Source organism: Ranitomeya imitator, chromosome 3 (genome assembly GCF_032444005.1).
Source record: "Ranitomeya imitator isolate aRanImi1 chromosome 3, aRanImi1.pri, whole genome shotgun sequence".
Taxonomy (NCBI): domain Eukaryota; kingdom Metazoa; phylum Chordata; class Amphibia; order Anura; family Dendrobatidae; genus Ranitomeya; species Ranitomeya imitator.
The window spans coordinates 837,537,786-837,552,518 of NC_091284.1; the positions used below are offsets into that span (position 1 = coordinate 837,537,786).

The following is a 14,733-nucleotide window of genomic DNA, read 5'->3' on the forward strand; positions in this document are numbered from 1 at the left end:
ATTGTTCAATTTATCTGTGCCAGAACACGCCGCTATGCGGAGTTATATAAAGGAATCCTTGGAGAAGGGTCATATTCGCCCGTCGTCGTCACCATTGGGAGCAGGGTTCTTTTTTGTGGCCAAGAAGGATGGTTCTTTGAGACCTTGTATTGATTACCGCCTTCATAATAAGATCACAGTCAAATTTCAGTACCCTTTGCCGCTGCTGTCTGATTTATTTGCTCGGATTAAGGGGGCTAGTTGGTTCACCAAGATAGATCTTCGTGGTGCGTATAATCTTGTGCGTATTAAACAGGGCGATGAATGGAAAACAGCATTTAATACGCCCGAGGGCCATTTTGAGTACCTGGTTATGCCATTCGGGCTTTCCAATGCTCCATCAGTATTTCAGTCCTTTATGCATGACATCTTCCGAGAGTACCTGGATAAATTCCTGATTGTATATTTGGATGATATTTTGGTCTTCTCGGATGATTGGGAGTCTCACGTGAAGCAGGTCAGAATGGTGTTCCAGGTCCTTCGTGCGAATTCTTTGTTTGTGAAGGGGTCAAAGTGTCTCTTTGGAGTTCAGAAGGTTTCATTTTTGGGTTTCATTTTTTCCCCTTCTACTATCGAGATGGACCCTGTTAAAGTCCAGGCCATTTATGATTGGACTCAGCCGACATCTGTGAAGAGTCTGCAAAAGTTCCTGGGCTTTGCTAATTTTTATCGTCGTTTCATCAGTAATTTTTCTAGTGTTGCTAAACCGTTGACTGATTTGACCAAGAAGGGTGCTGATGTGGTCAATTGGTCCTCTGCAGCTGTAGAGGCTTTTCAGGAGTTGAAGCGACGTTTTGCTTCTGCCCCTGTGTTGTGCCAGCCAGATGTTTCGCTCCCGTTTCAGGTCGAGGTTGATGCTTCTGAGATTGGAGCAGGGGCTGTTTTGTCGCAAAGAAGTTCTGATGGCTCGGTGATGAAACCATGTGCCTTCTTTTCTAGAAAGTTTTCACCTGCGGAGCGCAATTATGATGTTGGCAATCGAGAGTTGTTGGCCATGAAGTGGGCATTCGAGGAGTGACGTCATTGGCTTGAAGGAGCCAAGCATCGCGTGGTGGTCTTGACGGATCACAAGAATTTGACTTATCTCGAGTCTGCCAAACGGTTGAATCCTAGACAGGCTCGTTGGTCGCTATTTTTCTCCCGGTTTGATTTTGTGGTTTCATACCTTCCGGGCTCTAAGAATGTGAAGGCTGATGCCCTGTCAAGGAGTTTTGTGCCCGACTCTCCGGGTGTTCCTGAGCCGGCGGGTATTCTCAAAGAGGCGGTAATTTTGTCTGCCATCTTCCCTGATTTGCGGCGGGTGCTGCAAAAATTTCAGGCTGATAGACCTGACCGTTGCCCAGCGGAGAAACTGTTTGTCCCTGATAAATGGACTAGTAGAGTTATCTCTGAGGTTCATTGTTCGGTGTTGGCTGGTCATCCTGGAATCTTTGGTACCAGAGATTTGGTGGCTAGATCCTTTTGGTGGCCGTCTTTGTCACGGGATGTGCGTTCTTTTGTGCAGCCCTGTGGGACTTGTGCTCGGGCTAAGCCCTGCTGTTCTCGTGCCAGTGGGTTGCTTTTGCCCTTGCCGGTCCCGAAGAGGCCCTGGACGCATATTTCCATGGATTTTATTTTGGATCTCCCTGTCTCTCAAAAGATGTCGGTCATTTGGGTGGTTTGCGATCGCTTCTCTAAGATGGTCCATTTGGTACCCTTGTCTAAATTGCCTTCCTCTTCTGATTTGGTGCCATTGTTTTTCCAGCATGTGGTTCGTTTGCATGGCATTCCGGAGAACATCGTTTCGGACAGAGGTTCCCAGTTTGTTTCAAGGTTTTGGCGATCCTTTTGTGCTAGGATGGGCATTGATTTGTCTTTTTCCTCGGCTTTCCATCCTCAGACAAATGGCCAAACCGAACGAACTAATCAGACTTTGGAAACATATCTGAGATGCTTTGTTTCTGCTGATCAGGATGACTGGGTGTCCTTTTTGCCTTTGGCTGAGTTCGCCCTTAATAATCGGGCCAGCTCGGCTACTTTGGTTTCGCCGTTTTTCTGCAATTCTGGTTTCCATCCTCGTTTCTCTTCAGGGCAGGTTGAGTCTTCGGACTGTCCTGGTGTAGATACTGTGGTGGATAGGTTGCAGCAGATTTGGACTCATGTGGTGGACAATTTGACATTGTCCCAGGAGAAGGGTCAACGTTTCGCTAACCGCCGGCGCTGTGTGGGTCCCCGACTTCGTGTTGGGGATTTGGTTTGGTTGTCGTCTCGTTATGTTCCTATGAAGGTTTCCTCTCCTAAGTTTAAGCCTCGTTTTATTGGTCCGTATAAGATTTCTGAAGTTCTCAATCCTGTGTCATTTCGTTTAACCCTTCCAGCTTCTTTTGCCATCCATAATGTATTCCATAGGTCGTTGTTGCGGAGATACATGGCGCCTGTGGTTCCATCCGTTGATCCTCCTGCCCCGGTGTTGGTTGAGGGGGAGTTGGAGTATGTGGTGGAGAAGATTTTGGATTCTCGTATTTCGAGACGGAAACTACAGTACCTGGTCAAGTGGAAGGGTTATGGTCAGGGAGATAATTCCTGGGTCTTTGCCTCTGATGTTCAAGCTGCCGATTTGGTTCGTGCCTTTCATTTGGCTCGTCCTGGTCGGCCTGGGGGCTCTGGTGAGGGTTCGGTGACCCCTCTTCAAGGGGGGGGGGGTACTGTTGTGAATTCTGTTGTTAAGCTTCCTCCTGTGGTCATGAATGGTACTTCGGCTGGTTCTGTCCATGGGCTTCCTCTGGTGGTTGTGAGTGGGGCGGCGGCTTCTGAGGTTCCTTCCACAGGTGACAAGGTTAATTTGTTAGCTGGCTGCTCTATTTAACTCCACCTAGATCATTGCTCCATGCCACCTGTCAATGTTCCAGTATTGGTTTAGTTCGCTCCTGGATCGTTCTTGTGACCTGTCTTCCCAGCAGAAGCTAAGTTCCTGCTTGTTTTTCTCTGTTTGCTATTTTTTCTGTCCAGCTTGCTATTTTGATTTTTGTCTTGCTTGCTGGAAGCTCTGGGATGCAGACGGAGCGCCTCCGCACCGTGAGTCGGTGCGGAGGGTCTTTTTGCGCCCTCTGCGTGGTCTTTTTGCAGTTTTTTGTGCTGACCGCAAAGTTACCTTTCCTATCCTCTGTCTGTTCAGTAAGTTGGGCCTCACTTTGCTAAATCTATTTCATCTCAGTGTTTGTAATTTTCATCTTTACTCACAGTCATTATATGTGGGGGGCTGCCTGTTCCTTTGGGGAATTTCTCTGAGGCAAGGTAACATAGTAACATAGTAACATAGTTAGTAAGGCCGAAAAAAGACATTTGTCCATCCAGTTCAGCCTATATTCCATCATAATAAATCCCCAGATCTACGTCCTTCTACAGAACCTAATAATTGTATGATACAATATTGTTCTGCTCCAGGAAGACATCCAGGCCTCTCTTGAACCCCTCGACTGAGTTCGCCATCACCACCTCCTCAGGCAAGCAATTCCAGATTCTCACTGCCCTAACAGTAAAGAATCCTCTTCTATGTTGGTGGAAAAACCTTCTCTCCTCCAGACGCAAAGAATGCCCCCTTGTGCCCGTCACCTTCCTTGGTATAAACAGATCCTCAGCGAGATATTTGTATTGTCCCCTTATATACTTATACATGGTTATTAGATCGCCCCTCAGTCGTCTTTTTTCTAGACTAAATAATCCTAATTTCGCTAATCTATCTGGGTATTGTAGTTCTCCCATCCCCTTTATTAATTTTGTTGCCCTCCTTTGTACTCTCTCTAGTTCCATTATATCCTTCCTGAGCACCGGTGCCCAAAACTGGACACAGTACTCCATGTGCGGTCTAACTAGGGATTTGTACAGAGGCAGTATAATGCTCTCATCATGTGTATCCAGACCTCTTTTAATGCACCCCATGATCCTGTTTGCCTTGGCAGCTGCTGCCTGGCACTGGCTGCTCCAGGTAAGTTTATCATTAACTAGGATCCCCAAGTCCTTCTCCCTGTCAGATTTACCCAGTGGTTTCCCGTTCAGTGTGTAATGGTGATATTGATTCCCTCTTCCCATGTGTATAACCTTACATTTATCATTGTTAAACCTCATCTGCCACCTTTCAGCCCAAGTTTCCAACTTATCCAGATCCATCTGTAGCAGAATACTATCTTCTCTTGTATTAACTGCTTTACATAGTTTTGTATCATCTGCAAATATCGATATTTTACTGTGTAAACCTTCTACCAGATCATTAATGAATATGTTGAAGAGAACAGGTCCCAATACTGACCCCTGCGGTACCCCACTGGTCACAGCGACCCAGTTAGAGACTATACCATTTATAACCACCCTCTGCTTTCTATCACTAAGCCAGTTACTAACCCATTTACACACATTTTCCCCCAGACCAAGCATTCTCATTTTGTGTACCAACCTCTTGTGCGGCACGGTATCAAACGCTTTGGAAAAATCGAGATATACCACGTCCAATGACTCACCGTGGTCCAGTCTATAGCTTACCTCTTCATAAAAACTGATTAGATTGGTTTGACAGGAGCGATTTCTCATAAACCCATGCTGATATGGAGTTAAACAGTTATTCTCATTGAGATAATCCAGAATAACATCCCTCAGAAACCCTTCAAATATTTTACCAACAATAGAGGTTAGACTTACTGGCCTATAATTTCCAGGTTCACTTTTAGAGCCCTTTTTGAATATTGGCACCACATTTGCTATGCGCCAGTCCTGCGGAACAGACCCTGTCGCTATAGAGTCACTAAAAATAAGAAATAATGGTTTATCTATTACATTACTTAGTTCTCTTAGTACTCGTGGGTGTATGCCATCCGGACCCGGAGATTTATCTATTTTAATCTTATTTAGCCGGTTTCGCACCTCTTCTTGGGTTAGATTGGTGACCCTTAATATAGGGTTTTCATTGTTTCTTGGGATTTCACCTAGCATTTCATTTTCCACCGTGAATACCGTGGAGAAGAAGGTGTTTAATATGTTAGCTTTTTCCTCGTCATCTACAACCATTCTTTCCTCACTATTTTTTAAGGGGCCTACATTTTCAGTTTTTATTCTTTTACTATTGATATAGTTGAAGAACAGTTTGGGATTAGTTTTACTCTCCTTAGCAATGTGCTTCTCTGTTTCCTTTGTTTAAAAAGGTAGGCTTTATTTTTCTATCTTTAGGGCTAGCTAGTTCCTTAGGCTGTGCCGAGTTGCATAGGGAGCGTTAGGAGCAATCCACGGCTATTTCTAGTGTGTGTGATAGGATTAGGGATTGCGGTCAGCAGAGTTCCCACGTCTCAGAGCTTGTCCTGTATTATTAGTAACTATCAGGTCATTCCGTGTGCTCTTAACCACCAGGTCCATTATTGTCCTCACCACCAGGTCATAACATGTAGGTCAAAGATATCACCTCCTCATTAGGTGGCTTCTATCCACCACATTTACATTGCCACAGGAGGGCATCCTCAGGAGGTGGCTTCTATCCACCACATTTACATCACCACAGGAGGGTATCCTCAGGATGTGTGTTCTATCCACCACATTTACATCGCCACAGGAAGGCATCCTCAGGAGGTGGCTTCTATCCACCGCATTTACATTGCCACAGGAGGGTTTCCTCAGGAGATGGCTTCTATCCACCGCATTTACATCGCCACAGGAGGGCATCCTCAGGAGGTGGCTTCTATCCATTACATTTACATCGCCACAGGAGGGCATCCTCAGGAGGTGGCTTCTATCCACCACATTTACATCGCCACAGGAGGGCATCCTCAGGAGGTGGCTTCTATCCATTACATTTACATCGCCACAGGAGGGCATCCTCAGGAGGTGGCTTCTATCCACCGCATTTACATCGCCACAGGAGGGCATCCTCTGGAGGTGGCTTCTATCCACCACATTTACATCGCCACAGGAGGGCTTCCTCAGGAGGTGGCTTCTATCCACCGCATTTACATCTCCACAGGAGGGCTTCCTCAGAAGGTGGCTTCTATCCACCGCATTTACATCGCCACAGGAGGGCATCCTCAGGAGGTGGCTTCTATCCACCACATTTACATCGCCACAGGAGGGCATCCTCTGGAGGTGGCTTCTATCCACCACATTTACATCGCCACAGGAGGGCTTCCTCAGGAGGTGGCTTCTATCCACCGCATTTACATCTCCACAGGAGGGCTTCCTCAGAAGGTGGCTTCTATCCACCGCATTTACATCGCCACAGGAGCGCATCCTCTGCAGGTGGCTTCTATCCACCACATTTACATCGCCACAGGAGGGCATCCTCAGGAGGTGGCTTCTATCCATTACATTTACATCGCCACAGGAGGGCATCCTCAGGAGGTGGCTTCTATCCATTACATTTACATCGCCACAGGAGGACATCCTAAGGAGATGGCTTCTATCCACCACATTTACATCGCCACAGGAGCGCATCCTCTGGAGGTGGATTCTATCCACCACATTTACATCGCCACAGGAGGGCATCCTCAGGAGGTGGCTTCTATCCATTACATTTACATCGCCACAGGAGGGCATCCTCAGGAGGTGGCTTCTATCCATTACATTTACATCGCCACAGGAGGGCTTCCTCAGGAGATGGCTTCTATCCACCACATTTACATCGTCACAGGAGGGCATCCTCTGGAGGTGGCTTCTACCCACCACATTTACATCTCCACAGGATGGCTTCCTCAGGAGCTGGCTTCTATCCACCGCATTTACATCTCCACAGGAGGGCTTCCTCAGAAGGTGGCTTCTATCCACCGCATTTACATGGCCACAGGAGGGCATCCTCAGGATTTGGCTTCTATCCACCGCATTTACATCGCCACAGGAGGGCATCCTCAGGAGGTGACTTCTATTCACCGCATTTACATCGCCACAGGAGGGCATCCTCTGGAGGTGGCTTCTATCCACCACATTTACATCGCCACAGGAGGGCATCCTCAGGAGGTGGCTTCTATCCATTACATTTACATCGCCACAGGAGGGCATCCTCAGGAGATGGCTTCTATCCACCGCATTTACATCGCCACAGGAGCGCATCCTCTGGAGGTGGCTTCTATCCACCACATTTACATCGCCACAGGAGGGCATCCTCAGGAGGTGGCTTCTATCCATTACATTTACATCGCCACAGGAGGACATCCTCAGGAGATGGCTTCTATCCACCACATTTACATCGCCACAGGAGGGCATCCTCAGGAGGTGGCTTCTATCCACCACATTTACATCTCCACAGGAGGGCTTCCTCAGGAGGTGGCTTCTATCCACCACATTTACCTCGCCACAGGAGGGCATCCTCAGGAGGTGGCTTCTATCCACCACATTTACATCTCCACAGGAGGGCTTCCTCAGGAGGTGGCTTCTATCCACCACATTTACATGGCCACAGGAGGGCATCCTCAGGAGGTGGCTTCTATCCACCACATTTACATCGCCACAGGAGGGCTTCCTCAGGAGGTGGCTTCTATCCACCACATTTACATCTCCACAGGAGGGCTTCCTCAGGAGGTGGCTTCTATCCACCGCATTTACATCGCCACAGGAGGGCATCCTCAGGAGGTGGCTTCTATCCACCGCATTTACATCGCCACAGGAGGGCATTTTCAGGAGGTGGCTTCTATCCACCGCATTTACATGGCCACAGGAGGGCTTCCTCAGGAGGTGGCTTCTATCCACCACAGTTACATCGCCACAGGAGGGCTTCCTCAGGATGTGGCTTCTATCCACCACATTTACCTCGCCAGAGGAGGGCATCCTCAGGAGGTGGCTTCTATCCACCACATTTACATCGCCACAGGAGGGCATCCTCAGGAGGTGGCTTCTATCCACCACATTTACATCGCCACAGGAGGACATCCTCAGGAGATGGCTTCTATCCACCACATTTACATCGCCACAGGAGGGCATCCTCAGGAGGTGGCTTCTATCCACCACATTTACATCACCACAGGAGGGTATCCTCAGGAGGTGGCTTCTATCCACCACATTTACATTGCCACAGGAGGGCATCCTCAGGAGGTGGGTTCTATCCACCGCATTTACATCGCCACAGGAGGGCTTCCTCAGGAGGTGGCTTCTATCCACCACATTTACCTCGCCACAGGAGGGCATCCTCAGGAGGTGGTTTCTATCCACCACATTTACATCGCCACAGGAGGGCATCCTCAGGAGGTGGCTTCTATCCACCACATTTACATCGCCACAGGAGGGCATCCTCAGGAGGTGGCTTCTATCCACCACATTTACATGGCTGTATTAGTTATCACAGGTCCTAGGTCACAGGTTTTCAGTAAGTTGTTCTTCTTGATCCTCTTGTGACTTTGAGGGTTGACATCTTATTTTAGTACCAAAATCTTCATATCAGACATAGTGCACAGGGCAACACAATGTTTTATAACCTTAGAGCAGTCATTCTATTAATATAATAGTATTAAAAGGAAATGTTAAATCTCTGCCGGATGGAAAATTTGTGTATGTGAACTCATGACAACCTCCAGTCATTTCTGCTTTACCCGAGAGCTGATAGGAGAACGGAGCAGGTTAGTGAGTCGCTAGCTGTCACAATGTTGTCACTGAGCCATTAAAAGGGTCTAAATACTGGGGCTAAAAGCGATTTTTCAAATTTAGAAAGAATATAGAGAAGAAAAAATGATAATTACATAATTCTCCCGACTGGTCTTCTGCTTACCTGTCTGCAGTAATGTCATCCTCAACGTCTACTGCAACTAATCACTGGCCTCAGCAATGTGCACCTCTAAGGCCAGTGACTGACTGTAGAGGTCAGCAGACTGGGGCATCATCTGTGCAGCCTGATATCCGAACTGATGCCATGCCTAAATCTCTTCACAGGTCAAGATGATTGGAGAATTTGCGGTGGTCGTGTGCCTTGCTCAGCTCCTCCACTCTGGACAGGTAAATATCCACTTTATACCAGTAATTGGGGACCCAATGTAACACCACCATGATAGCAGAGGAACCTCGGGGATCCAAGCTCTGACACAATGATGGAAGTGACCTTGGATCCATTACTCATCACTGGGATTAATTCCTTATGTAACGTTTCAATAATAACTAGAGATGAGAAAATCGATTCTGTTCAAAGAGAATGTTGTTGAATTTTTGGAAATTCCCTGACCCCGGCCAATTTCAACAATTTGCCATTCAATGCCCACTGCAACTTTCTACAAAGCAAAACATTGCACCAGACACAGAAGGCTCACATGACCTCAGGTGTGACCTCTCTGGATTCCCCATAATGCCGTGCAGCTATCTCAGAGAACAGCACAGCCAATCACGAGAAACCAAAATAGCCAGTATAAAAGCTGAGGCAGGGAATCTGGATAGTGAGAGGACGTAACAAAGTTCAGCAATAGAAATAAGTAGAAAAAAATGTAAAATAATGCTCAATAAACATTACATATAGTGTGTGTGAGAGGACGACAGTTAAAAGCAGTTACAATCCATTTACCTATAGCCACTTGGGCAGTACTAAGGCTGTGTATCTGTTGATTGGTGTATGTGGATGTGCTCTATACAGAGGGCTGTGGAAGTTAGTGTCCATGGAATTATCTAGAAAATAAGATGTCTGTACTGTGGAATCCTTACAAATTATTCTCCTTAAGACCAAATACTGATGTAAAATACTGACCAAATACTGAACGTGTAAATGTGGCCAAAATAGAAGACTTTTCCCTGAACGCAGTGTTCGCTGAATCTTTTCTGTGTGATATTTATGAATGAATTGACCCAAAAGGAGGTCTCCGCTGGAGGCTGTAGGTCCAGGTGTAAGATCACTAATGATCTACGGTACATGTGGGGCGTCCTCCAGCTAATGGTATAGTCTCTAACTGGGTCGCTGTGACCAGTGGGGACCGCAGGGGTCGGTATTGGGACCTGTTCTCTTCAACATATTCATTAATGATCTGGTAGAAGGTTTACACAGTAAAATATCGATATTTGCAGATGATACAAAACTATGTAAAGCAGTTAATACAAGAGAAGATAGTATTCTGCTACAGATGGATCTGGATAAGTTGGAAACTTGGGCTGAAAGGTGGCAGATGAGGTTTAACAATGATAAATGTAAGGTTATACACATGGGAAGAGGGAATCAATATCACCATTACACACTGAACGGGAAACCACTGGGTAAATCTGACAGGGAGAAGGACTTGGGGATCCTAGTTAATGATAAACTTACCTGGAACAGCCAGTGCCAGGCAGCAGCTGCCAAGGCAAACAGGATCATGGGGTGCATTAAAAGAGGTCTGGATACACATGAGAGCATTATACTGCCTCTGTACAAATCCCTAGTTAGACCGCACATGGAGTACTGTGTCCAGTTTTTGGCACCGGTGCTCAGGAAGGATATAATGGAACTAGAGAGAGTACAAAGGAGGGCAACAAAATTAATAAAGGGGATGGGAGAACTACAATACCCAGATAGATTAGCGAAATTAGGATTATTTAGTCTAGAAAAAAGACGACTGAGGGGCGATCTAATAACCATGTATAAGTATATAAGGGGACAATATAAATATCTCGCTGAGGATCTGTTTATACCAAGGAAGGTGACGGGCACAAGGGGGCATTCTTTGCGTCTGGAGGAGAGAAGGTTTTTCCACCAACATAGAAGAGGATTCTTTACTGTTAGGGCGGTGAGAATCTGGAATTGCTTGCCTGAGGAGGTGGTGATGGCGAACTCAGTCGAGGGGTTCAAGAGAGGCCTGGATGTCTTCCTGGAGCAGAACAATATTGTATCATACAATTATTAGGTTCTGTAGAAGGACGTAGATCTGGGTACTTATTATGATGGAATATAGGCTGAACTGGATGGACAAATGTCTTTTTTCGGCCTTACTAACTATGTTACTATGTTACTATGTAATCACAGTCCCCTGTTGTGAATGATGGAGGGTCAGTGTGAAGGAAACCTTGAACCATCACTTTAGGAATGTACGGCCTTATCTGTGATCTGTATACAGAGTGAAGTACAAGGTTCACCAGACCCCACCCAACATGTACTGTACACATAGACGTCACAGGGCACCCCTCCATGATGGGCGCTTACAATACTACTAGGACGTGGTGCTCCCGGGTGTTAGAGACGTTCACCACTCAGGGCTGCCGGAAAGATGCAGGTGTATACAGCTGACTGCTGAACTCACAAGCTTGTAATGAATTTATCTTGGTTCTTACAGAGTCTTAGATTAGGGAACAGGTAGACTAGGACAGAGGAAAACAGACGACATTTGTGATAACTGTTTATAACAATTTGCAGCCACTCCATCACTTAGCAATAGTCTTTATGTGTAACCAGTCCTCTGTCGGGATTGGTCACAGCCCTTCTCATGGTCACCTCTCTTGGGTTGCAATATCTTTCAGCAGGGTGTCTTACACCTTGCAGACCCCTGTGGCCTCCATGTAATAGGTATATCTGGTTTGCAAACACTGGTATTTATTGAACAGGTCTGCTGGCAAATACTTCAGCAGCACTTCCTTCACTCAGATACAATCTTTGTGACTCATAGACAATGCGGAATACATTAATTCTGCTGGTCACAGCCTCTTCTCCTTGGTTAACACATCACTGTTGGTCATGCACAGATGCTTTTCTCTGGCTATTACTGATGTGGTAATTCTCTTCACACTCAGGCTTCAGTTTTTTTGGTGTGGCAATCCTCACAGTCAGGCATAACATCTTCTCCTCTGTTGCGGAATATCATTGATCTTCTGACAGCTAATCTTTGCCCCATCAACTCCTTAATCACAGGAATAAGCCTCTATCGTCTCCTCGGTTTTGGTAATTCCTCCTCACATTCTGTAATGGTGGATCTCCCTTCTAGGAAGGCTAATCTCTTCCACTTGGGACAGTCTCCATCGACTGCAGAGCAAGCAGGAACTTCTTCCATGATCCTCTTTGGCCCAAACTAGTTTGCTGATGGGCGCACCAATTGGCAAGTGCTGCTCAGCCCTCACATGTTAGCATTCTGTTTTGTAGACATCTTTTGTTGGTTCTTGCTCTTTCTCCTGTTATTGTCTGGCTTATTGTCTTCAGATGTCTCGTCTCTCTGGAAAGTTACACAGGAGATGCTAGCTCTTTGTACTCCACCAGGGTGGAAGGAGCCATCCATGTTAATGCTAACGCCACACTTCCCCTGGTTCCTAATGGCACCCTGTCTGGGGATGTTACACTAAGGTTTCTCCTCCCACATTATATATTGATTTACACATCACCAATCCACATGGTGAAGTCTAATGCATTGCATAGTTTTTTAGCAGCATACATTTACATATAACTCTCGCGCCTCTATGCTCTCCTCTACTGTGGTAATCCTCACCCTTCCAATGGTGGTAGTCTCTCATGGATTTGGGTGGGTCTTCTCCACCTGGGACAGACCTCCCACACTACAGCTTAGGTAGGAGCCTGTTCTTGCTTCTGTGTGGCTCTATCTGAGCACTTGATAGAAGGCCTTAACAATGAGAAGTTTCTCACCCCCACTGCTGACGATCTATGGCTATAGGGCAGGTCTGTAAAATACCAGATGGTCTGTCCGGAATGGTCTACATTGGCCTCCAAAGCTTGCAACAGTATTGGCGTCCTCAGGATGTCAATACTGTTAACTTTAGAGAGCCATTGGCTCCCTGCTCTGCTGGTTACTCGGCAGCATTTGTCAGCAAGCACTGCAGTTCGCCAAATCCTAATGATGAGCAATATATAAACCCCTGAGTAAATTTTTGGCAAGTAGCATTGCAGCCTGCCAAATCCCGACAGTGTGTAATACACTAACCATTAGGATTTGGCTCTGCTTGCTGGTTCCAGAAGTTGTCATATTATTGATAGTATGTGATTTCTATACTTGTAGCCATGTGACGACTAGAATAAAACATTGTGCGAAGGAGCTGAGACTCTAGTAAGCACATGACCGCGAGAAAGCAAATCACAGACTATCGATCACGTGACAACTGCTAGAATCGGCAAGAAGAGCCAAATCTTACTGGTTTACATATTACTCACCGTTAGGTATCGTCAAGGTGCAATACTACCTACCGTAAATGTACTCAGTGGTGTACAACTCCTTTACTGATCGTCTGTCACTGTGTGGTGTGTGGTAGACAGACTCACTCGGCTGCTTATGGAGGCAGTCACAGGAACACTCGCCATTTAAGCTTTCAAGTGCTTTATCAAAACATACTGCATAAACCAGTCAAAAATGAGGTAAACAAACACGGCCCTTATGGCATAATACGAAAACCAATTAGCATACAGTACAGTCTGTGTGGCTGGTCAATGGAGCAAAACAAGGTTCAGTTCTCTTTAACATGAGCACAGCTCTAGAGTTCTCATCTCCAGGCACACTGAACACCGAATTAATCCAAAGGCTCCACATTTAGATTTTGGACCACACCCTGGGGTGGATATATGTTGAACAGCCTCCCACCCACTCTTCAGCTGTTCACAAAAGCCCAGCCCTTTTTATGGTCGATTAACCCCTCTCAGCACTTTGCATGCTGGGGCATTTTTCCAGGTTCATATCACTGAGGCTAACATCCTGAGTGACACATATCTCCCCTCCAGTATTTTACCAGTGACCTTCTCACAGGTGGCATTATGGTGTAGCGGTACTATTTATTCTTATTAAGCAATACTATAGGTGATATTGGCCTTGTAGTAAATCTTGATTTCCTCCAGGAAGTATCATTTTTGCAATAGATAGAAGTGGGGGATGCATGGGCCTTTTTGCTTTCAAATGCCAGGCCTGAATTTCAGTCCCAGTCTGGCCCAGCTGGAACGTCCCTGACATAATCTTCTCCTGAAGGTTCTTTCTTTGCCTTCTGAGATGCCACAGGAGTTATGAGGATTCATGTTGCACCATCTCCGTACTAAGCCATCACCGAACCATCGCAACCCCAACCCATAAGAGCACAATAAACTTTAACCCCTTAGCGACCGCCGATACGCCTTTTAACGGCGGCCGCTAAGGGTACTTAAACCACAGCGCCGTTAATTAACGGCGCTGTGGAAAAAGTCCATAGCGCCCCCCAGAGGCCGATTTTCTCCGGGGTCTCGGCTGCCGAGGGTAGCCGAGACCCCAGAGAACATGATTCGGGGGTTTTTTAACCCACCCCGCATTTGCGATCGCCGGTAATTAACCGTTTACCGGCGATCGCAAGAAAAAAAAAAAAAAAGCGATCTCTTTTTAATTTCTCTGTCCTCCGATGTGATCGCACATCGGAGGACAGAGAAAAGGGGTCCCAGGTGGCCCCCCAATACTCACCTAGCTCCCCCGATGCTCCTCGTGTCTCCCGGTGGGCGCCGCCATCTTCAAAATGGCGGGCGCATGCGCAGTGCGCCCGCCGGCCGGCACCGGGAGAATCTTTGGGGTCTCGGCTGCCGGGGGTAGCCGAGACCCCAAAGAGCACGATCGGGGTCGGTATTACCGACCCCTGTTTTGCGATCGCCGGTAATTAACTGTTTACCGGCGATCGCAAAAAAAAAAAAAAAAAAAGTAAAGTGTAATTCTCTGTCCTCTGATGTGATCGCACATCAGAGGACAAAGAAATAGGGGGATTCGGGGACCCTAGCATACTCACCTAGGTCCCTGGATCCTCTTGCTGCTCCTCCTGGCCGCCGGCAGCAGAACATGGCGGACGCATGCCCAGTGCGCCCGCCAT

At 46.8% G+C, this 14,733-nt stretch overlaps 1 protein-coding gene across 1 annotated transcript in view; it reads left to right on the forward strand.

Annotated features, from left to right (window-relative positions):
- The window catches only part of LOC138671405 (ecto-ADP-ribosyltransferase 5-like), a 70,689-nt gene that overhangs the window by 11,172 nt on the left and 44,784 nt on the right, over nucleotides 1-14,733 (forward strand). The window contains exon 2 of the mRNA XM_069759548.1: nucleotides 8,908-8,970. Coding sequence (XP_069615649.1) covers nucleotides 8,914-8,970 — 57 coding nt within the window. The 5' untranslated portion in view covers nucleotides 8,908-8,913. The remainder of the gene's footprint in view (nucleotides 1-8,907; nucleotides 8,971-14,733) is intronic.